This window comes from Pygocentrus nattereri, chromosome 21, assembly GCF_015220715.1.
Source record: "Pygocentrus nattereri isolate fPygNat1 chromosome 21, fPygNat1.pri, whole genome shotgun sequence".
Taxonomy (NCBI): domain Eukaryota; kingdom Metazoa; phylum Chordata; class Actinopteri; order Characiformes; family Serrasalmidae; genus Pygocentrus; species Pygocentrus nattereri.
In genome coordinates, this window is record NC_051231.1 from 31,632,326 (window position 1) to 31,657,548 (window position 25,223).

The window sequence follows — 25,223 nt, forward strand, 5'->3', positions numbered from 1 at the left end:
GTTGCTCAGTATCCTTCAGTTTGATCTGAAGCAGCAAATATGGAAGGATTTATGCTGCATTTGCATTACAGCATTACTTCGTCGACTGTTGTAAGCAAGTTTAGCTGTCCAAAGTAAAAGTGTATACAGAGCTTTGCCACAGATCCGATGTAACGTTAGGAAGCGTAAAAAAGGTTTCCAGCAAAACACAATGAACTTACAATGAACTAAGTTTTTCTCTCTTCGGCAGTTTCATTCGACTGCCTCTCCCACAAACCTCCACACAGAACAGCCGCTTTCCTCTACAGACATCAACAAGAGGTGAAATGAAAAAAAGCTTTGAGAGAGGTAATGCAAATGCGCAAGTTTTTCAGAGCTAGTTTTAGCACTGTTAGACAGAGGAGAAAATAACAACAGTTGGAGTTATGGAGGTAAAGAAATTCTCCTCAGCAGGCTCTCTGTAAAAAGATGTGCTTGAAAAAAACAGGAGAGAAAGCTGCCAGAGGCTATGGAATTCCTGAAGACATGACTGCAAGCAAAAACAGTTTCTGCTGCCTCAAATGAAGCCCACACACAAACACACAGCCTGCCACACCCTATAATCATCACTGTAATGGTCATAGAACCTGGAAGAATTACTATAAATGGCGCAGTATAATTTATTTTCTAGTAGTCGAGATGGGTTTACAGCTGCTTCCATAATATTCTAATGTATGGCTCTGGAATCTCCCTTCGTCTTTCTCAAGCAGCTTAAAAGACGCTATAAATAAAATCAACAAAGCTGATGAATGCAACGGAACTGATGGATAACATTTGTATCATTAGTTACAAAAAGAGAGACAAAAAAAATATATACTTCGTGCTGAGATATATCAATAAAAACAACATATTTTCAGAAATAACCTGAAATAGCCATACTCTATGCTAAAAGACTGTTTTGTTACGTTTTTCTTAAAGCAGTACTGTAGATACTTATCCGATATTTTTTCTGTATGAAAAACGTACTATTTGTGTAATCTATTTTGATCTGTTCAATTAAGAATCTGGAGCACTTAGCAAATTACATACACAGCACCAAACTACAATTTCATCTATCAATTAAAACATCAATTAAATATTATTGCGACACTAATATCAGTACACTTGTACACAGAATATATGGCCAGAACTGATCATGCCCACACTGGTCTTCTGTTCCCCATCCTAAGGAGAATATTCAGCGTTTCCCAACCGCACAACAGCAGTCAGAATTACCTGTGTATACAGTAGCACAAGGAAAAGCAGAGTATGTGGTTTTTGCTTCTGTTTGGAGTTACTCTCGCCCTACTTCTCTCATCACCCCTGTCAGAGAGAGAGAAGCAAAGAACGCATAATTCCATGCACATCAACATCTTGTCACACCTGTCAAATGCACTCTGAAACACACACACACACACACACACACACACACACACACACACACACACACACACACACACATCCACTATTTTGCATGCATCTTTCTGAAAACAGCTTACTTCCCATCGATAAAAATGCTTTCAGAGATATCTGGGTAATTCATGTCAGGATTTCACAAGACAGAACCAAAACAAAGACTTTATTCAAAAATAAAATATAAATATAAAGTCTTAATACAAATTAGACTATTCTAAGCTGCGCATATTCAAACACCCTCTTAACACTTTTTGAACAAGCCCAAAGCAACAGTTTTTTCCTTCACTTATCTGAAAAAATTAGAAATACATGTCAATAACTAACAAGCAAATGCATGAAGAATCAAACACTTGCGCTACAGTTACACAGCAGGTAAAAATGGCCCAAATCTGATCTTTTCCTCATGTGACATGAGAGGTGTCATCTGTGTGGCAGTGTGAACAGCAAAAAAATGCACTGAATCTGACATTTTCTAATCCGATTTGAGACGCTTTCTTACGTGGTACTGAAATCCGATACGTATCTGATCTGCAGCAATGCGACTCAGAATGCAATACAACTCAGCAATGCAACTCAACAGCCAGATCGGAATTCATGTGACTTTTACGTCAATCCAACTTGACATTCGTCATAATTTCATACTGCTGAGACTCAAATATCTAGGCTGATGTTCCTGTACAAAAAATTAGAAGAATCTCATCGCAGCCACTCCGTGTTTGAAGAGGCTTCAAACGAAGTGGCTGAACATGGCTGGAGGAGACCGAGGCTGCAGCGTCAGAGAACAATTTAAAGAATCTGAAGACACGAACCAAAGAACTGGCCGTGACCAGATAATGCGCCCTTTTTACAGCAAACACATTCTGGGTGTGAAGTCCAGCTGTCAACCATTGGAACTTTATATACGATGCTGGTAAAGACAAAGCAAAGCTCCGGGAGTCACTGGTGTTCACTGGCCGTTATGACTGTTTACCTCCGCCTCGTGAAGCATTGTTCTTTTGTGCATGCAGGTCGGTTTAGGAGCTGATCTGTTCAGACTGATGTCACATACAGATTACATTTAAAAGATAATGTGAACAGCCAAACGAAAAAAAAAACAAAAGGATTTGGTAAGAACATCAGGTTCGGGCCACTTTTTCCTGCTGTGTAAACGTAGCCTTAAAAAAAAATGCATCTACTTCAGCACAAGCAGAAAATAATGACAAAAAATACTGGTAATACTACTGTTCATGTTTGGGATTACATTGCTACATACTACTACTACTACTACTACTACTACTACTACTACTACTACTACCATATGACCTGCACCATTTGTTTGCACTGGTCAATCAATGACATGGCATGGTTAAAGATTCGGCCAAAATAATTTACTTTTGCAAATGGAGCAGTAATTGATCAAGGACTACACAGTAAATAACATAATTGGTCATTTGCATGTCATCACCTTCAGTGATATCGCAAGTTACCTTTTGTGCAGATAACAATTAAGAAGCTACATGTTGTGCAGCCCTAGAAGTGAATGAACAAGTAAATCAATTTTCAGATCTTTCCATGGCAAGAAAATACTTGGATTTGTTGAGGCTTGTCTGTGGAAAGAGCTGCAGCACAAGCTACAGTGCAGAAACCATGAGGGGATATTTCCGTCACCCCCTGAGCAGAGAGAGGAGGGGGAGGGGGGGGGGGGTAAGAATAAGGATAATAAACGCAAGCAGTGCTGGAATTCACTTCGGCTCAGACCGCCGCACCGGATTAAACCCTGATCAAAGTTCGGAAATCTGAGTAGATCTAACAAGCTGGTTAATGAACATTTAGCTATTTAAAGAAAGAAAAGAAAAAGGAAAGAAGGGAAGAGAGAAAGAACAAATTAAGGACTATGATTATTGAATTAACATTTCAGTTATTGAAAGCAAAAAGGGGAGAGACACAGAAATGCTTCAGTTTCATGGTAAGAGAGGCAGAGAACGAGGCACAAGAGCCAAAGAAATAAGAAGAGAGGAAGTTTCAGAACCTAGTTAAAAAAAAAGAGAAAAAGACAGACAGAAAAATGTGTAACTGTGCTTTCTGTCGGGCTAATGTTTATAATACTGAGAACCAAGGTTCCTTTGTCAATGGCCTATATCATGGAAACTTGGAAATGTTGATGAATCTTGTAGCAAAACATTGATAAAGTATCAAAACGTACTGTTCACTCTGTAACCCATATATGGAAACTGAGCTGCAAAAACAGCCTGTTTTGAAATAAATGTTTTGTGATGTCACACAAATCAATCCATACATATAACTTGCCTACTCAGAATACACAAAATTCAAACTGAAGTTACAAGGAGTGTTTCAGCACTGACTCCTTTCTAAAAGCAGGGCAAACACGCATTGCAGAATACAGAGTAGCCAATAATAACAGCGATAATCCCTCCAATGTGTGGTATGATTCCTTTAAATGAAGCACACTAGAAGAAAACAGCGTGGCTAAAACAAGCTTATCAGGGTCATAAGGTGTTCTTTTAGCACAGCAGTACTCAGGAAGAATAGGCTCATTAATATAATAATAATAATAATAATAATAATAATAATAATAAATATATATTTTTTTAAATATAATAATAATACCTTCTGATACATATGGAAAATATTAACTAATGCATACGAAAAACATTAATTTCATTTTATCTGTCCATCTCAGACAGCAGGTTTGAAAATTCCCATTAAGCTTTCCTGATTCACATTTCTGAAGTCGAGGGTGAAGAAAAAAAAAGGAGAAATCAATCTTCTCATAGAACAAGCTAAGAGCTAAAAACAGCAACTAAAGCTCCTCACACGTCCGCTCCACGCACAGGCTTCCTCTGGGTGCACCCGCTGTGGGACAGAGAAGAAAACAGACATGTCCCATCCACGGGTTCACTCAAAATCTAGTGTTTGGAGGGGGAGCACTCATACGTCGCTGAGATCAGTGCCAGGTTTCCACCGTCCAAGCCGTGCAAGGCTGTTCAGAAGCAAAATGTGACAGATTTAAAATGGGACGGTCCAGTGTTTGCGAACCAAACCTGTATCTGCTGCAGCTGTGGCATAGTCGACCACCACAGACAATAATTTTGATGCGTTTTCCTGTACTACCCAAAGAATAGGATGGATGTTGACTCAAAAGCCACTGGCTTTTATTATAATGTACATTTTGAGTCAATGGGGTTTTTGTATTTTCATAATGCAGGCATACTACTGTCTGATCGATGACAGGCAACAAGCACAGCATACAGAGATTAGCCCAAAAAAGCTGGAGCATCCCACTCCACTCAGCCCGACTGTTAGAGCTCAGAGATGATGTCTATGTCAGATCAATGATGCTGCATGATGAGAGCATTAAAAGTCCCTGCTATTAAGTTATTATGCATGCATCTGGGACACCAAATTCAACGCCTGCCGAAACTTAGATTATGTGATGTCAGCAGTGACTTATGACTCAAATGAGGAGACACAGTGGTATGGGAGTTAAGACATAATATGTGATTGTCAGTTGAGACAATGCAACTGGGTCTATGTCAGGGCAAGATATAACTTTTTTTTTTATTTAAGTGGCAGGTTATGCTCTCTCTGAGCGCTATTCAGGGGTTATTTGTCCCTGTATTTGCATTTTTAAAAGACCAAAACATTGAATATCAGGGCATTTTTTGCCCCAAGCACCTGCTTGACACTTGTCAGTGTTAATTTCTATTAGTGCAATGAGATGTGAGTTTTAGAGCACAGTCAAGATAGAATGACCATGCAGGTCAGATCGGTACCAGTAGGTTCCACAAGTCAGCAAAGCCACTAATGATCCAACTCGTCTGGCCGTGCGTCATGCTACATCCTCCTGAGACAGTGACTCAAATCCTGCAGCTGATGAAAGCTTATGTGCCCTGCTATTACAGAAGACAATCATTAAGATTGCCACATGTACCAAATGGCAGCAAATAGCCAAAGAAGATGGGGACTAGCAGGGTGGGGGAAGCTCCTCAGAAGACTTTCTCCACACAAGATCATAAAGGCCCCTTTGGCTTTTAGCCAACGCACCTGAAATCTGAGCTGCTCCTGTTTGGGGAACAAACACTATTATGCAAGATGATTAACAGCGTCTGTTTGACATTTGAGAGCCGAGAAGAGACGGCAAGACAGAAAGTCGTTAAATATTTGGACAGTAGCAAACATACACACGCTTTAGATTCAACGGGATTATCGATCCTGAGGTCAAGATTTGTTTTGATTCTTTAAATTCTATGAGTTCAAAAAGTTCTGATTCTACAGATCTCTAATTATAACTTTATATTTTCCAAAATGGCCATTTTTGCAGAAGAAAAATTAACTTTTATTCCAAGTATTTCTGGTCTGTTTCTATTGGGCCATTCAACATTGTTCAAAGCCAATTTTCAAATGGTGTAAAAACAAACAAAAACAAGCGCAACCCTATCTAAAGGCAAGCACTCTGCAGATTCTACGATGTTGTAGACTAAAGTTTCAGACCTCTCAAGGAGTGTAAACTGCAAAGCTAAGCCAAGTTTTAGGCTCAAATTTACTACTGAGCTGAGTCTGACAAAGTTACATAGCAATCAGATAAAAAAGGACTTTAAACTGAACCTGTTTGGTGCTAACTGATGAACCAGCTTCGTGGTGTTTTCCACCCCAGGCCTCCTGCTGTAATACATTACTCTACGGTTTAATTACAGTGGTGGCTTAATTCAGTGAAGACAAAATAAAAATCGCAAAGGAACTCGGACTCAGCAAACAGCCCAGTCTGCCAGCACTCAATCACACCACACACACACAAGATCAGCAAAAGAACCAAAGCATTACAACACACGGCTCCTGCCAGATTTTAGTTTCCACATTTTCTTCAGGCTCAGGCTCTTAGCCAAGCCTGCGGACTGAACCATGGGCCTGCTGAAAGCACTCCTTCCCTCCACAAACACACAACAATCCTCAGTTTCTGTCAAAACAGGGAGGCAGAGGGGAGCAAAGGGCACCCACAGTGTGACCCACACCATAACGCTGCTCCGGGTCCACAACGGATGAGTGCCAGCAAACCCTGTCAAAATATTCCCCCAGATGACACAAGGACAGACGTGGTGCAACCCACTGAGCCAATGGAAAAATCCCTGTTTCTGTCATGCCATTCACTCCCTTTTAAAGAGATGATACGACACAGTGTGAGCGAGCAAGAGTGAGAGAGAGGGAGAGGTGGAACTTTGACCTTAAAAGCCATTTGTTTCGCAATAGTTTAGGATAAGTAGAGTTCTTATCACAATCAACATCTTACCATGATTATACAATTACATAATATAAGTCTAATAATTTTAATTATCCACATTTGCCTGGTTTACCACCCTGCAGTAGTGAAAAGGGAATGCTCTTCACCACCAGAGTTATACCCTGCACCAAAGCTGCCAACAGTTTAAAAGCAAATGTCTTCGACGTTTCGTTGAGTTCTTAGAAACTATACAGGCTGTTTTTATTAGAAGGGTTTTGAAATTCACTGGTCTTGAGCTTACAACATTACCCATGAGACGGTAATATGCACATATTCACATTTATACCAGTGTAGCTCACAAACCCCAAAGAAAAGCACATTAAAATATGCAAAGAAGAAGAAGAGATAAGAAATTACATGCATCACCGATGAACAGAAGACTTCTACCTGCAGTCCACTATCACCATATAAAAAGAAAATGAGAGCGAGAGGGAGAGAGATAGAGGGAGATTTGTGGCATCGTAACCTATGCAACGCATGTAAAGACATCAACTTCATTTGAAAGCAACTCTCAATGTCTTTCTCCTTTATTTACAATTAGACACAATGATCTACAGCTCTATTTCTCCGTTTTGTTCCGCTTTTTTTGACTGTTTATGTCTGAAGTAGCCTTGACAAATTCTACCTTTAACAACCATGCCAATAAAGCAGGAGAATGGGCATGAGTAGAAGCAGGTAGAGTATCCTAAAAGTACAAGTACTGTTAGCTCATATAAAATGACGACTGCTGGAAAAGTACAAGCACCCTGATGAAAACAAATCGCTGCTTAAGGACTGAGTAACAAAGAACCGCAGTGGAACCTCTAAATACACACAGCACCTATCAGCATTGAGTGGAATTTGTTCCATTCTCCTCTTGCTCTTGAGCTCCAAAGCGAGAAGTGTGAGTAAGAGAAGAGACGCTGTCAGATGCCAAAAAAAGGGACTATCAATCAACGACTAGCATTTGAGTAGAAATAAAACTTTTAACATTTGAGATGTAAGGATACAAATCCATCAGAATTGAACCTGGGTACATAAAACCGAGTCAATGCAACTAGACACAGTCTACAGACTAGAGACCTGTGCTTGAGTGAGGGAATGAGTGGGTATATGTATAAAGCAGAGATCAGTGCCAAAAGCAGACCAAGCATGGAGTAAAATAAGAGCTTGCAACCTGTTTAACCCAGACTGAGTTTACTCTCACTCAAACTCCTCCTCTGGGTGATGAGGTCACAGTAGGCAAAACAACCAGTAAACGTTGACTATCCTCTGGAATGACTTAAAGGGAAACTCCATCATTTATTTATTTATTTTATTTTATTTCTGCCCAATTCAGTGGTTCAGACATAAAGAGTCACTAGTGGTTTGATGTGAAGTGGTTCACTGTATAGACTCAGATTTCTTTAGTGGTGGTGATAGGAACCAGGGGTCGCAATGCCAGCAACACAAACAAGCAACAGGCATTTTATTAACTAACCAAAAACACCAGTGAACCTTCCCGTATCTTGTGAGGGCTAATGATGGTAAAACAGTGGAAACCCGGAAAAAAAGGGACTTACCATTTTGTCATAGAAAAAAGTTTTACTATTCCGTCATGTCAGTTTTACTATTTTATCTACCCCTCCACAATGAATGGCTTTGAATAAACCGATTAAAATACGAGTCTCGACAACAAAACTACCCTAAAGCAATGTCGCAGACATCGCATGCAGTTTATTCATGACCACTTCATGCCATAACTTTCTGCGAGGGAGCTTTTTAGAGGTGGCCGCCTGGTTCCCATCACAAACACTGAACACTGAAAGGTTCTCAAGAACAGAGCATTTCACTTAAACCCAATCTGAACGACTTTGCTGACACGCTGACCCCTCGACTGCGCAGAAATTTCGAAAGGTCGGCGGAGTTTCCCTTAATGCTCAAGGTTTAAATGGACAGATGTGCTCAGCTTACCTAACAGCAGGAGTTTCACTTCTTTCGCTGCCTTTTCTCCGTCTTCTCGGAGGGTTTTGTCGATACCCCGGGACCTTTCGGCCGCCGCTTTGTCCTCCTGACTGACTGTACACCCCATGAGTGCTCGCTTCAGGGCGCCGGAGGTTCTCAAAGATGGTTTACAGAGAAAAATACGAGGATTTTACCCTCCTCTTACTCGCTGTTCTGTTCGGTTTTGGGCCTCTGGCCGCTTGAACGAGCTAACTTCCCCTTTTTTTGAGGGAAAAAGTTAGCTTACTGTGTAAACTCTTCAAGCTCTGCCCAGAAATATAGGCTGAAAAATAAATGACCGTTACAAATGCGTTCAGATCGGCGGTTAGAGATTAGCGTTAGCGAACTATACAGCTAACAACTTAACGAAGATAAGCAGAAAAAAAGACGAAAAAATGACAAAACTCGCACTTCTACTACTTCTAAGGATCCCAAACTGACGAAATTAAGTAGTTTGGCATCACAAACGGAGCTTAGAGAGCGCTAAAGAGCCGCAATTACCTCATAACAAATCCAGCAACAGCCAAAAATCACTTTCTGGGAAAGAATTTCAAACGGTCCGCTCGCGCGCATGCAGCTCGAGCCCGGCTGAGGGCGAAACGGCTCACTCGACAACGCTTCCAAACGGAGGCAAATGGAAGGAAAAACGCCGCGGCGTGTGGATTTTCCAGTCCTGTTTCCTTCTCCACGCCTCTCTAACAATCAGTGTCGTCCGAAAGCCCTCCGCTAGTGCGCCGTTAGAAAGCCGCGGCGCCGCGCTCTGATTTTGCTCTCCGCTTGCTTAAACCGCCACACCCGAATAGCTGAGAAGTTCCTCACAACCACAGAGCGGGACACGCTCACAGCCCCGCCCCCTGCCTCTAAACCGCGGGAGCACATGGGAAATGTAGTTTTCCTGTTATTTTTTTGATATTTTCGTTTTTTTTTGTCACCTGTTAAAATGTTTTGAGTCTACAAAGCTGTACTTATACACTATAAGAGACTGGTTTAGTTCAGAAAAAATGTTTTTTATTAATTGCAAAGTACCATATGCGTTTTAATAACGGTAAAGCAGCTTAAACTGAACTATAAATGGGGGCAGTCGTGGGCTGGAGGTTAGGGAGCTGGCCCTGTGACCAGAAGGTTGCTAGTTCAATCCCCAGCAATGAAAGTCCGTGACTGAGGTGTCCTTTCCTTGAGCAAGACACCTAACCCCCAATTGGTCCCCGAGCGCTGTGGATAGGGCTGCCCACCACTCTGGGCAAGTGTGCTCACTGCCCCCTAGTGTGTGTGTAGTCACTAGTGTGTATGTGGTGTTTCACTTCACAGATGGGTTAAATGCAGAGGTGGGATTAAAAAAGTATCACTTAACTTAAATAGTGGAAAATGGAGCTGCTTTATAAATCTTAATAAACTTTTTATTTTATTCTTTCATTTATATTGTTTAGTTGCTTATGCCGTCCAAATTATATCCAAATTTGATTTTTTTTGTATTTGTAATACATTTTTTACCTATGTAAAACACATATGCATTGCTATTTGTATGTCTTCTAGTGACAAGCCAATATCATATTTTGTGGCTTCGTAATACTTAAAGGAAATTTGTCTTGTCTTGGTAATATGCTATGCAGTAGCATATAATGCAATATTCAACTTTATTCTATAATTATTATTCCAGTTTTATTGCGTTCCCTGTCATCTCACAACTGCTTAAGCAATACTGCATATAAACCACTTAATTCCAACAGATGGCACAATACTGAACTTCCCTTCCTTCCTGATTCCCAACTAGGATTCTGAATGAAGCCTTTAGAATCAGGCCTTACTTCCAAGTAAAGTTTATGCTCACTTTTCCTGTTGGAAAGAGCTACAAAGGAAAAAAGTGCATCCCTGTTAAAAGTGAATGGAAATGACGTGCAGTCAGATGTAATGCATTAGCTTTTCTCTACTGCCCCCATGTGGCCACATATTTAACATGCAGGCTTTGAGACTGGCTAAACTCGGAGTCATTTGGAACAAACTACCACAGAGTAAATATTTTCGGGGCAAAACCAAGTTAAAGCATGATCAGTTAATGGGGACGGTATTTAGTTCTATCTGTGGCCTTTATGCACAGCTTTTAAGCTCCTGTGTAAGGCCCTAGTGGCTATTTCACCAGCAGAATGGAAATCTAGTCAGATTTTTAATTATTCTAATTAACTCATATATTTTCTCCCTCTAATTTAATCATCAGATGAACTGGGACACTGTTGTCTCTCTAAAAACACTGTCGTGTGAAATGTTACTACGCTGTGTTGAGCTGCTAGTGAGCAATAAGCAGAGGTGTCAAATTCAGGTCCAGAAAGTAAAAGTCCTTCCCAGGATTTTGTTCCAACAGGCTGGCTTCTCTAGTTAGATCACACCACCAGCAGAGCTGTCCAGCCTGTTGGAACAAAATCGTGGGAAGGACTTTTACTTTCTGGACCTGGATTTGACACCTCTGGCAATAAGGGGTGAAAAGGAATGGCTGTGAAAAGAACCCACTTTTCTCCGCTACACAGGACAGAACACTGTCTTTATGAAGGCATAAAGTGAGTAAACATGTGCTGCATTAACATCCACCAATAAGTCCTTCAAAAGCAGCTGTGTTGAAAGACTCCACACACTTTGAGAATAAACAGGTAAACGATTCTTTTTTGTTGTTGTTTTTTATTGCAACATTGTTTACAGTACAATAACCGCCAGCCATGTACTCAACATATGGAGAATAAAGAAAAATAAAAGACATTTAACTGGCTTTTTTTGCCCAAAAAAAAGCACTTTTTTAAAAATTATTACACGGTTTGTTTTAATCATCAGACTAAACTTCCTCTGTCTATTTACAATGTACAAACTAGATGTGTATGAGGGGTATAAAGGGTTTACACTTATTTACATCATGTATAAACACCAATGACATGTCAGTCATGAGCTCATACACGCGTTCCCACGAGGGAAGGACAGACACGGTTACGACACACTACAGCGCAGCCTGATTTAAATAGCTACCTCTGCTGTTCGCTCGTGGTATTGTGTGGATGAAGTCACGTGTTACAGGTTTCACTCTGCCCAAAATTGCCCAAACATGTTCTAATAAACTCCATTTTCCATCTCTCCATGTGTTAATCAACAGCAGTTTTGTGTTGTCGCTAACTCAGCAAATGTTCCATCATTTGCATAATTAGAACTAGAATTAATTAGAATGGAGTCGACGGGAAATTCTACTAGTTTCCCCCAAATTCTGAATTATTAATTGGTCAAGATGTAAACAGAGTGATTCAGAGCAGTTTGGTGTGAAACGCTCTCTTCTAGAGAAACTTACCGAGTCAGAACTGATCACAGTGGTGGTGATAGGAACCAGACGTCCACCTCTAAAAGCTCCTCACAGAAAGCTGCTACATGTAATGGTTACGAATGCACTGCCTGATGCCCGAGACACTGTTTTGCGACCGCTCTGAGAACGCTTTGGCATAAAACATATTTTTAAAACATTCATTTTATGGTGGAGGGATACATGAAGGGCACTGTCAGGAAAATAGTCCCCAAAGAAAGTTTGTTAACCCCTATTTTCCCATCATTAACATTTCACATAAAACTCAGAAGACTCGTGGAGGTTCATTGGTGGGTGTGGATAGTAAATAAAATGTCTACATCTGTGTTGTAGTCATGGCGACCCCTGGTTCCCATCAGCACCATTGTAAAGAGATCCGAGTCTCTACAATCAACCAGTTCACACTAAACCGCTCGGAATCACTCTGATTACATCTTAAACAATGAATTATGCAGATATTTTGAAAACTCAGCCTTTACTACATATAAAAAAGTTTAATAACAATAAATACATAAAGTTTGCTAATAGAAAAATGGCAATTACCATACTAATGTACATTTAAAGTCCTCCTACTGGTCTTTCCTACAGTATATGCATTACATTCCACACATTTAAATGCATTTATTTGTTTTCGATATTTCTACTATACTGTATCTTTTTCCAGTAATATACTATGGAAAATCTCTCAGTAGTGCACTGAATATTAGATTATTATGACATTCAACCATTTAAATGATTGGAATCAATGATTTTAACGACATAAATCTAATCTGGCCGCAGATAAATGTATAACCTGATTCTATTTAGATGGTCCTGTATGGTGAACAGAGCTGTAGACGATCGTAGAGAAAGGGAGAAACCTGTAGAACATTGAGAAAGTTCTAATAAAGAGTTCTAACAATACCAAAAGCCAGAATTTGGTCATATTTGAAACGTGAAAATCAACGTAAATCAAAATTCCCAGCAGACTATTTATTCTTGTTCACGGAATTCTTCAAATATTGAAAAAAGTATCAAAAAATCATTTTCGCACTACTTTTCAATCCACTTTATATGTGAAGTAGCAAAAAAAATGCCCATGGCAAGTGATTCCAATCTTTTGAAACGGAAGTATGGAATGAAACACGTTTTGGGAATTCAGCTGCAGGTCTGGGCTGCAGCGTGTCCACAATGTTTCAGCAATTCTGGAGGAAAAACGCTCCCGTAACACGTGTAATTCCTTCTGAAGACGCCTAAAGCCTGCACTGTGTGCTTAATGTGGTGACATTAGACTCTGTGATATGGATCAGTAAAAATGACTCACGATTAAAGTCTGTTTATGGTTAGACAAAAATATCTCCATCACAAAATCCTGTCATCCTATTAAGTGGAAAAATAGATGCATTTGATCGACAGACTGTTCTCTAAAGACGCTGAAACACTGAAAGAGAATCGACACTCTGACGCTCATACATTCTGCCATCATTACAGCACTGACTCCTCACGAGTTTAAGATTTCATCAGACTATGGAAAACAAAAACAGGCCTAGGCCGACACCACTACTGAGATATTTGGAGAGCACGAGAAATACTGGCAATACTCGGACCACTGGCACAGAACACACACACACACACACACACACACACACACACACACACACACACACACACACACACACAGTAGTTGTGCAGTAATGTAAGTGTTCTATAGTTTTAAGAGGTGGACGTTTTGTGCTTCAGAGGTAACACAGCGCTTATGACTCCACCAATTCAGCCCAACCTAACCGAAACCTGGAGATAACATAACATGCAAATGGCGTGTAAAGTGTATGAGAACTTCAAAGTCTCAATCAGGAATCACCGCATCTGTTTTTTTTTGGTTCTGCATTAACACAAGCTTACAAATGGCGATGTAAACGATGCTACACTACCGTTGAAAAAGCTCAGAATCACATATCACACTACTTTTTTTTAATATACAACACTGCAAATGTAAACGACTCAATATCCTCTGGATTGACTCAGGCTGTTTTAGTAACTGTGCCCTTAAGACTAATATGAGTAAATGACTGTCTGTCTTGTGCAGCTTCACATCCAAAAGTGAACTGGGCTGAAACGCTCCTTATAACTTCAGAGGGGGCGGGGTAAATTTGCTGTAGGCGGGTATAATAGGTGGGTAATTGTGTTTTTGTGTGTGACATCACAAAAACAGTGCATTCAAAGTGAGCTCAGTGTCCATATATAGACTGTGGGGACAGCGAACGGTAAGTCGTGACGCAATGTTTACACAGTACATTTACACTGGTGGATAAAAAAGAGAAAATCGGATTAGATCCAAATCTAACCTGAAATTTCTAATTTTCTAATAAAATTGGTGGCAGGGTAAAAATTCCAAAAGCAGAGTAAAAGTAGTTGATGCTAATTTTTTGAGCAACTGGTATCTAGATAAATATTATTTTTTATTTTAATAGTCTACTTTCTTTAACACAAAGTGGCACCATAATGTCTCTACTTTTATTCAATATTTAAAGTAGTTTGTGTTGTTAAATAACAAATAATAAGTCCATTTTTTAATAAGTCCATTCAGCCTAATCGGCTCCATTCATCTTTTTGTACTTTCCTAGAGCTGTATGAAGCTATTGGGTCAATTCTTGTGCCCAAACAAACAATAATATTTCCTTAATCTACCTTGAGATTTTTTGGTTTTGATTTTTTCTTTTTTTTGGCAAAATCTCTGCGTAATGAAATGGTCAAGATGTAAACAGAATCCTTCAGAGCGGTTTGGTGTGAAACGCTCTGTTCTAGATAAACGTCAGAACTGTTCACAGTGGTGGTGACAGGAACCAGACGTTCACCTCTAAAAGCTCCTTCATAGAAAGTCATCACATTAAATGACACAAGATAAAGTTTTGGCCTGAAACCCTGTTTTCTGAAAACTCGTGGAGGTTCACCGGTTGTTCTGGATGGTAAATAAAATGTCTATATTTGTGTGGTAGTCATGGCGACACCTGGTTCCTATCACCACCAGTTCATTCTTGATGTTCTATATCATTTCATAACTACCTACAGCTCTGTTTGTCACTCTGGACACGTCTAACATTTGTTTTTACCTGTGATGACTAATATATTACAATAATTGTAGTCGTTTACTTGCAAGAAGGTTGTTATTTATATGATTGAAAACAGTGATTCTAGGCTTTTGAACAGTAGTATATGTGACCCTGGTGCTTCAGTAGTTTCTGATTGGAACCTTGACGCATTTCAGTGCATTGGTGTTTCAGACTCTGAGCCTCCGACAGCAGCAGCAGGGACGTTTAAACCACTGAGCAGAGACACTGGGGTAGATTACACGGCAGTCTTTCACCCGCACACGTTATGGATCGATCTGTTCACTGAACACTTCACACAATTAGTGAAAAAGTACCACAAGTTAACTACACATGTATTTCTTATTACAGATACTGCATGTTACTCACAGTACATCCACTGACTGAGTTCTACTACACTTTCCACATCATGGAGGGGACAGACGGCGCACAGACACACTCGCAATACTTTCCACTGGTTGTTTGTTGGGCCTACAGTAAAGTACAAAAGCCAGAAATCACTCTTCATTTATGTATTTTCCAGTCATAATAGACTTCAAGCACATTTTTCAGGAGATATTTATGAGGATATTAAATCCAAGATAATAGATCCACCTGCGCAGGGAAAGAGAAAGTCAAATCAGAATGAAAGAAAAAAAAAAACTGGGTCAAAAAATGATTAACAGCTACACGGAATCCTAACAACCACCTGGAAGACCTGGTAGACCCCACAACTGCCCCCATCAGATAAACAGCACTTATCGCTTTCGTCTCTGAGAGAGAGGAGATCAAGCTGCTTCAGATCTGAGAACATCCACAGGTGTTTCTGTCCATCCTTCCACTGTGAGAAGACCACTCAGCGCTGTGGGTCTGAAAGGACGTGTAGATGATCGATAAGAACATCACTGAGAAAAGGAGACGGACACATCAAACAAAGAAGCTGAACGATGGACTGACCACCCCAGAGTCCAGACCTCAGCACCACTGAATGGGTTTGATCAGTTCAGGAAATGATCAACCAGCTTCTAAGACTGAGCTTTGGAGGCGTGTCTGCAGGTTCTTTGAGAAAGACACTAAACATTGGAAAATAAAGTGTGATTTTCTGTTTTGTGCTTTTTCTGATACTGAAAAACAAACAATTTGGACTTCATGGCTGTTTTGACTGGAAATTAAATAAACTAAGGGTGGTCTCGTGTTGTGGTCTTTTGCGCAGTACTGTACGTAGTGTATAAAAAGGTAGATGTTACTGAGGCCAAAACATTCCTTTACAATGTTCATCATCCATATAAATGTATTAGTTACCGAGGGCTTTGCGTACACACACACACACCCACACACTCATTTGAAACATTTTATAATTAGTAGTACGAAGGCCATATAACTCTTATCTATAAAATATATTAATTCATGAGTTTATCATAGATTACACTGGGTCTCTAGAGCAGGTAAGTGTTTTAATGGCTCTAAATTGTGCTTTACAGCAGAAAGTGCTAGAGCTACTGGTTCAGTCGCTGTCAGATGCTCGTGCTCAGTCAAGAACTGGCCTGAGATGGGCTGGGTATCGAAATTCACCAAGTCATTTCATATTTACGGTTGTGCAATCAGTAAATATACTCATTTCCAGCAATCAGTTCTAGTGTAAGCCTGTAGCTTTTTTTTTCTAAGTTAAATATTTAAAACAATTAGCTCAGGAATCGGCACTGAAGTCACGATATCAGTATTGATTTCAAGAACTTTTGAGTGATACCCAGCCCCAGCCTGAAATCCGCAAAAACACACCAAATTGGTGCTCGTTTCATTCAGTTTATGCCTCGTGGAGTCGCAATACACAATGATAATAAACGTATTGTTTGTTTGTATGTATTTTTTGATCAATCAATTATGTGCATTAATAACCTGTCAGTACCAGATATGACTTCAATCGCTTTAGTCTTGTGTCATTGTTTCATCTATTGAAAAAAATATATTTTCAAAATCCATAATTTGAGTTCATTTTAGCTCAATCTCTGGCCTCATACAGCTTTAGATTAGTGTAATTCTTTAAAACAATACACAATTTATAGAATTAGGACATATGGAGCATAAATATGGTTTATGTTCAAGTCCAGCTCTGTTTGTTTTCAGAAAGTGCGATTGACTTTTTTGAAAGAAATCTTCATTTTAGCTGAATTTTGGCATAATTTCAGTTGAATTTGAGCCTCTTAGAGCCTTAGATTGGTGTAGTTGTTTAGAGTGACACACTTAAAGAATTAGAACATACAAAACATGGACTATGTTCATAAATGTGTTTCTGTTTTTTAGAAAGTAGAAATGTGTATTTTTTTTTTAATTCTGAATTTTTTAGCCAAACCTGAGCTTCATTAAAGCCTGATCTCAATCAGCTCTTCAGTGGTCCAAATCCTTAAGCCACCAAAATGAAGTCATTAGAGTTAGAACAGCAAATTCGACTCACGTCCACGAGTGCATTTGTTTTCAGAAAGTGCCATATGTACTGAAATATGTTTCTGTTTAGCTGAATTGTTGTTTTGCGATCCTTGGACGCTAAAGCTCCACGTCTTTGACAAGCACGATCATGTGACAACGACATAAATACTCACTACTGAAAGTACGAGCAAAAAGATACGACCGAGACGCCACATCTCTAAACTCGCCTCGAAGAAAGATTCTACCGCACGTCTGTCCGCTTTATCAGGCCAGTCCTGCGGTCACAATATTTACACCGTTCGCTGCTGCTTCTCCGCTGTAGGAGACGACCCTGTGTGTTTAGGATTTTGTTTTTTTTGGTTATCTCTTCCTACTTTCAGCAGATTTTCAGAAACAACTCAACAGCACACCCGGCTGGACCCGACGGGAATCTGCCATAGGGTCAGGCTGTACACATGGCAGTGTTGACCCCAGACCGTGAGCTTTCTGTGCTTTTCAACATGTGCTTTCCATCTTTCACTCTACAGTAGATTATATCGACACTTCAGCAGAACCTAACTCTGCATTTCAGGGTTCCGTCTTTTGTTTTCTTCAGTTCTAAAAACCCTGTTTTGGAACTGATATGCTTCTGGATGAATAGCAAACACATCACTGTCACATGATGCCCCTATATTTATATATATACCTTTATACTTTATGATATAGAAATTATGAACAATATATAAATCCATACATATAAAAACGACTCACGCACATATTTTATCTCACCATATGTACAGTTTGCATATGTGTCACATGGGGACTGTGCTATAGATGCTATTCGCTACAACAGCAACTGACCGAGAGAGCAGGGTCAAATATCATGGGGGTCGACACGACCAAGCGCTGTCATAGCAACGGCCTTCTAGGCCGCTGCTGAGATTATTGCCAAGGTCAAAGAGAGGACGGACAGTAAATTCATCAAAGGGGACTGACGTACCACAGGCACCTACACTTATACACCAACCACCAGCCCACGCATTCGTGCTCCGCCCACAAATGTGTTCATAGCAACTGTTGTTAGGTTGGACAGAACGTTAACAAAAATCTCACCGCACTTAATGAGGAAAACGTTTTGGTTAGAAACAAAAGGGTTAAAATGTTGAATCGCCCCAATTAAAAGCTGTTCCATCAGGATTTTTTTCTTCTGTGGGGTCTAGGGTAGATCTACTGGGGTCTCCCATTGGTTAGGGCTTCAGGAGCTGGACAGAAGGCCTTGCACATGAGATTAGCGACCAGCAAAATTAGGAAGTAACAGAGGAATCAACCAATCATGTCTGGATTTACAATAGGGTTAATTTCATGAGAAAAACAACAGAGTAGATCTTCTGAAAGTTCTATATACAGTACTGTGCGAAAGTTTTAGGCATCTAAGCCAATTTGTAACAGTTGACCTCAGCAGTGAGTTTATCACAATATACATTAGAATAAAGTCGTATACATAATTCAAATCAACATAAAAACAATAAAAAGGAACAAGAATTTCTTGGGTCCATATTTTTCCTCGACACCTTCACAGCCGCCACAGAGACTCATTAATATCATCAATTATATCATGAGCTCAATTTACTGAGCACTGATTGGTCAAACCAGGAGCTGCTTTTTAACTAAATATAATACTGGGCTTCCTCGAGGAGGAGAGGCTTGGAGATGGGTAAACACACCAACATCCAGAAAATCACTATTATTTTATATATATATATATATATATATATATATATATATATATATATATATATATATATATATATATATATTAAGTAATATTCTATACATTTTGTTTATTCAAATATTAGCACTTTTTTCAGCAAATAAACCACACAAATAAACATTTTGAAAACGTGTCTTGGGAGCCTAAGAGTTTCGCACAGTACTGTACCTCACTGTCTGTGAATATAAGCTGCTGCTCAGGGTTAATTTAGTTGTTAAGAATGGAAAGCAGCAGCGGTAGCTTAATGCCAGGCCTCTTTCCTGAAAGAGTCAGTGTAGAACTAACAGACACAAGGTGAAACAATGTGTTTTGCAAGCTCCACATGTCTGTGTTTAATGTAGCGCAGCCAAAAAAGGTTCATGTGCATCAATGCTAGCTTAGCACAAACATGCTACTATATACTATTACGAAATTCGTAACTGTCAAACGTCACAAACTCTCTATGATGTTAGGTGACGATTCATTCACGCTGTACCTGCAAAAACTACACCTGAAATGAATATTGACACTTTATTAAAAGTTATTGCAGCAAAAATGATGTGCATGATGTAGGTTCTGTACAGCTTGCCCAACCTAGCAACAGTTGCTAAGAACATATTTGTAGAAGAAGCACGAAGAGGTCATTTCCAGCCACCCCCGACCCCTCAAAATGACAAAAAAACAAAACAAAAGAACTACTTTAATGATGCCAGTCTGGGGTCATAGAGGTCACTTCAAATAAATCTGTGAAAGTGGACGAGGATGGGAGGGTTGGCTGTTTGGGGTCAGTTTGGTGAGAATGCATAATCTCTCAGCAGCACTGCCCATCGCTACTGCATCTGCGTCACTATGAGTCACTGTGCCCACTGTGGGTCATTCTGTGGAACTTCCAGTTCCCCGCTGATACTCTAGTGAGGTCTCTGCGTCCGACAGACCACAGAGGCGGCGCAGATGGTCAGTTTTAGGGTGGTGCGTTTTTCTTCTTCTTTATGTATCTTTATGTAACTTTAAGGGTGAGCCTGCAGGCTTTATGATACTGAGTGTGCCAGACACTGACGTTGCGCTGAGAGATTAAGCGCGCTCTACCATTTCTGACCCCGGACTGAACAGGACATAAAAATACACAACGGCGCTTATTAAACAAACAAAGAAAAGCAGGGGGGGCTTAGTGCCCACTGCTTGCGTTGCTGCTCCCCGATGTCCAATCAATGATGATGAAGCTCAGACTCATTATCATAAACAATACACCCAGCCCGGCAAAACAGGCAGCCTGAGAGAGAGAGAGAAAGAGAGAGAGAGATAATAAGAGAGAGATAGAAAGAGAGAGAGAGAGTGAGAGAGAGCGAGAGAAAAAGAGAGAAAGAGAGAGCGAGAGAGAAAGAGAGAGATAAAGAGAGAGAGAGATAGAAAGAGAGAGAGGGAGAGAGAGAGAGAGAAGAGAGAGAGAGAGAAAGAGAGAGATAGAAAGAGAGAGAAAGAGAGCGAGAGAGAGAGAAGAGAGAGAGAGAGAGAGAAAGAGAGAGATAGAAAGAGAGAGAAAGAGAGCGAGAGAGAGAGAAACAGAGAGAGAGAGAGAGAGAAAGAAAGAGAGGTTTAATGTACCAAAACAAACAGAATTCATTTTCACATAAATTTTCCAACCTTTCTTTATCCCTTAGAATTAAACAGGCTGCTTTTGTTGCTGCGCCTTTAAGACTGATATATGTAAATAAGCTCTCTTCCGATTGGCCGCCCAGTACTTTGTCTTATTCAAAAAAGCAGCACAGACTGAAAGAACACTTTGTATAACTTCAATGCAAACAGGCAGCACTTTGGTTTGAACAGGTGAATATACATAAACATGCTGCTTTTTATGACATCACAAAAACAAAGAACTCCAAATGGGCTGTTTTAGCAGTCTTTAAATACTACACTTAACCCTTTCATTAAAAAAGGAAAAGTAAAGCTTTCCGTGATACAGGCCCTTTAAATAAAAACAGAGGGAACGCCCGACTCCTTTCGTAGAGATGTATGTAAGAATAGGAGTTGAAGGGATGCACATATCGGCTCTCACCAGGATTTTTGGAGCCGAGCGCATGGGCTCTTCTTCTTTGGGAATGATCCGGATGTAGAAAACGGCCGGGAAGATGAAGATGAGACACGGGGCCGAAGTAGCACCTAGAGGCAATAAGCACAAACACGCAAAATGCGTTAGGTGTGACAGGATTTTAGTCAGTGTTCTGTAAAGCTTGTCCAAACTGGCAATGATTACTATAGAAGAGCACATCTGTGGGCAGAGCATGGACAGGTCAGTTAGTCACATACATACAGTTGTATGCAAAAGCACCTGTCAAACGGCCTATTTTGTTGAAAAGTATTCTCGTCTGCCTTCACAGGCACATGAACCTGAGTGACATCCCATTCTTAATCCATATTGTTTAATATGATGTCGTTTCACTCTTTGTAGCTATAATGGCTTCAACTCTTCTGGGAAGGCTTTCCATAAGGATTAGAAGTGTTTATGGGAATTTTTGACCGTTCTTCCAGAAGTGTGGCTCACAGTCTCCGCTCTAATTCATCCCAAAGGTGTTCTACTGGGTTGAGGTCAGGACTCTGTGCAGGCCAGTCAAGTTCTTCCACACCAAACTGGCTCATCCGTGTCTTTATGGACCTGCTTTGTGCACTGGTGTGTAGTCATGTTGGAACAGGAAGGGGCCATCCCCAAACTGTTCCCACAAAGTTGGGAGCATGAAATTGTCCAAAATCTCTTGGTGCTGAAGCTTTAAGAGTTCCTTTCACTGGAACTAAGGGGCCGAGCCCAACTCCTGATAAACAACCCCACACCATGATCCCCCCTCCACCAAACTTTACACTCGGCTCAATGCAGTCAGACAAGTACCGTCTCCTGGCAACCGCCAAACCAAGAGTTGTCCATCGGATTTCCAGATGGAGAAGCGTGATTGGTCACTCCAGAGAACACGTCTCCACTGCTCTAGAGTCCAGTGGCGGCGCTTTACACCACTGCATTCCACGCTTTGCATTGCGCTTGGTGATATAAGGCTTGGATGCAGCTGCTCGGCCATGGAAACCCATTCCATGAAGCTCTCTACGCTGTTCTTGAGCTGATCTGAAGGACAGGAAAATGAGGCATCTTATCTTATCTTAATAGGCTCTGTCAGCCGTTCTGATGGACATGTCCATGTGATAGCACATTATTTCCAGACATTAGCTGCATTTCAGATCTTGAAAGCTAGCAGTTAGCATAGCCATAGCAACTGCTAGCAACTGTACTCTGCCAGCTTCTAAATAAATATTATATATATATATACACAAACACACACACACACACACTCACACACATACACACCGACTCTGAATATATACATAAACACAATATTCACTAGTAATACATTATTTCAATGTACAGAACCTGAGACGCAGGTTCTCAAGGATAGAAATGAGTTAGACTAATATCTCACCGTGTTGAGGGTCCAAATCCATCATGTAGGAATCACTGGACTAAGACGTGCAGTCATTTCATGATAGCTGGGCAGTGTGAGAGACAGCTGCTATCTATGGCAGCCCTACTGCACTTTTTCACAGGGAACAGTGCTTGCTTATCTGCATCTATCTGCAAAATTCTCAGACCACATAAATATACAGATATCTATATAAAAATCGAAGGCATCATTATCAGAGCTCGAAATATCTGTCCAAATCCAACAGGACCTGCCTGCTAAAACGGGCTTTGGTCAGGTCCGACCATCATTTTCCAAACATGTTCCGGTCCTCACAGCCTGCCTCCCACTTTCAGTAGATTTGAACTGCATTGCCTCAGTTTTAGCTTCACGTCTAACTTTATTCTTCTCTGCTTTCACTACCTAGAAGCATTTTTAATCTGCCATGCTGGAGCCACCCGCTCAGCACTGAGGACCATGAAGCCCAGGCATGAAAGAAAACCATGAGATAAACAGAGAATCCATTAAGAAGTTGTCAGTTTAGTGAACCAACACATTTCATTTGTTCGACATAAAACTAAAAGGCAGAGTGTAAAGACAGAGTTTTATGAGTGAAAAGGTGGAGGTGACATCTCAGCAGTGCTCAGCATGAAAAAAGACAGTAAGAAAGTTAAAAGAGACTAAAAAACGTCTGAGATTCTGTTCAAGAGCATCTATTTTGGACAGCTGTTTGCGTTATTTATCCAGGCTCTAATGACGACCACGGTTGGCACTACAGGGTAACCAGCACAGGCCTGTCAGGTTTCATTCATTCATTCATTCATTCTGTGATTCTGTTTCAGACAGAATATTGTGGTATCTGGGTCACTTGTGGACCCAAATTTGACGGTATGGTTCAGGTCAGGTTTGGACTGGACTCGGGACGAGCTGAGACTCAAAACATGACGCTGCACACCAGGACGGTTTAGGCTCGGACAGAAATTTCTTTTTTGGGTAAAATTTTTTGGGCCAAACAATTTAAGGCCCGATTAAAGCACCACCATGAAAATCAAGCACAGTGTTAGAATAGTGTAACTGACCTATGACTCCAAAGATGCCCAGGATGTTGGGGGCGAAGATGACCAGCATGTTTATGGTGGTGAGAAGGATGATGGCGATGGCGATGTGTCTCGGCCACCAGAACGTTTTATTGGGGAAGAAAAGCTGCTGGATGGCTCTCCTCACCTGCATAACACAGAACACCACAGAGGATTACAAACCAGACAGATTCTGCTGCCTTTTTCACACTGGAGCATCGGACTCATGATAACTGAATAGAAAAGTCTCATAATCAATATGATAGATTGGTGGTCAGGACCCCCATGGACCCTCACAGAGCAGGTACTGTTTGGGTGGTGGGTCATTCTCAGCACTGCAGTAACACTGATGTGGTGGTGGTGTGTTAGTGTGTGTTGTGCTGGTCTGAGTGGATCAGACACAGCAGCGCTGCTGGAGTTTTTAAACACCTCAGTGTCGCTGCTGGACTGAGAACAGTCCACCAACCAAAAATATCCAGCCAACAGCGTCCTGTGGGCAGCGTCCTGTGACCACTGATGAAGGACTAGAGGATGACCAACACAAACTGTGCAGCAGCAGATGAGCTGTCGTCTCTGACTTTACATCTACAAGGTGGACCAACAAGCTAAGAGTGTCTAATAGAGTGGACAGTGAGTGGACACAGTGTTTAAAAACTCCAGCAGCACTGCTGTGTCTGATCCACTCTCACTAGCACAACACACACTAACACACCACCACCACGTCTGTGTTACTGCAGTGCTGAGAATGACCCACCACCCAAATAGCACCTGCTCTGTGAGGGTCCATGGGGGTCCTGACCACTGAAGAACAGGGTAACAGAGTATCAGAGAAACAGATGGACTACAGTCTGTAACTGTAGAACTACAGAGTGCAGCTATACAGTAAGTGGAGCTGATAAAGTGGACAGTGAGCGTAGAAACGAGGAGGTGGTCAGCATGTTATGCCTGATCGGTGTATTGGTATAAAATAAAGCTCATAAACCTGCTTAAGAGAGCGATCAAGAGTTTGTTAAAGCTGCAAGAAGGCAATTTTCAGGCAGAGGTGGGTATTATATAGACATTTTATTGTTTTTGTGATAATTTTTGTTATTTCTGTAGATAATGTGCTTTTCTGAGCATTTCTGGAAAATCATCAATACTTACAAAAAAAAATTTTAATGTGAAAGACCCCAGAATTAGACCCGTTTAACCGAATTTAGTGCAGCGCCTGAATTACTGAATAAAAATCACTGTTCCCAGAGTTTTACATGTGGCACTAGTAGCACACTTTGCCTGTCAAAATATTGTGATGCACATCATGTATCATAAAAATGTCTTAAAATATCGTGATAAGATTTTTTTTCTGTGCTGCCGACCTCAAACTTCAGGACAACCAGAGAAAACCAGGACTAGCCTGCAGGATTAAAATTACACTGTAAAGTGATTTTTTATTAAAGCTACATCATTCCTTTTGTAAACTGAAAGAGCATAATCATTTCTATTTGGTTCTTGAAGTTAGAAATATAGAGAGAAAT

At 40.6% G+C, this 25,223-nt stretch overlaps 2 protein-coding genes across 3 annotated transcripts in view; both read right to left on the minus strand.

Annotated features, from left to right (window-relative positions):
• The window catches only part of gnai2a (guanine nucleotide binding protein (G protein), alpha inhibiting activity polypeptide 2a), an 84,767-nt gene extending 75,297 nt beyond the window's left edge, over positions 1-9,470 (minus strand). The window contains exon 1 of the mRNA XM_017719398.2: positions 8,621-9,470. Within this exon, the coding sequence (XP_017574887.1) occupies positions 8,621-8,738 (118 nt within the window). The 5' untranslated portion in view covers positions 8,739-9,470. The remainder of the gene's footprint in view (positions 1-8,620) is intronic.
• A 10,243-nt stretch (positions 9,471-19,713) lies between these two features.
• Positions 19,714-25,223, minus strand: part of slc38a3a (solute carrier family 38 member 3a) — an 88,626-nt gene continuing 83,116 nt past the window's right edge. For both annotated transcript variants that reach the window (XM_017719399.2, XM_017719400.2), the window contains 3 exons: positions 23,713-23,857; positions 21,250-21,353; positions 19,714-20,466 (listed from right to left, as the gene is read on the minus strand). In XM_017719399.2, the coding sequence (XP_017574888.1) occupies positions 20,362-20,466; positions 21,250-21,353; positions 23,713-23,857 (354 nt within the window). In that variant the 3' untranslated portion in view covers positions 19,714-20,361. The remainder of the gene's footprint in view (positions 20,467-21,249; positions 21,354-23,712; positions 23,858-25,223) is intronic.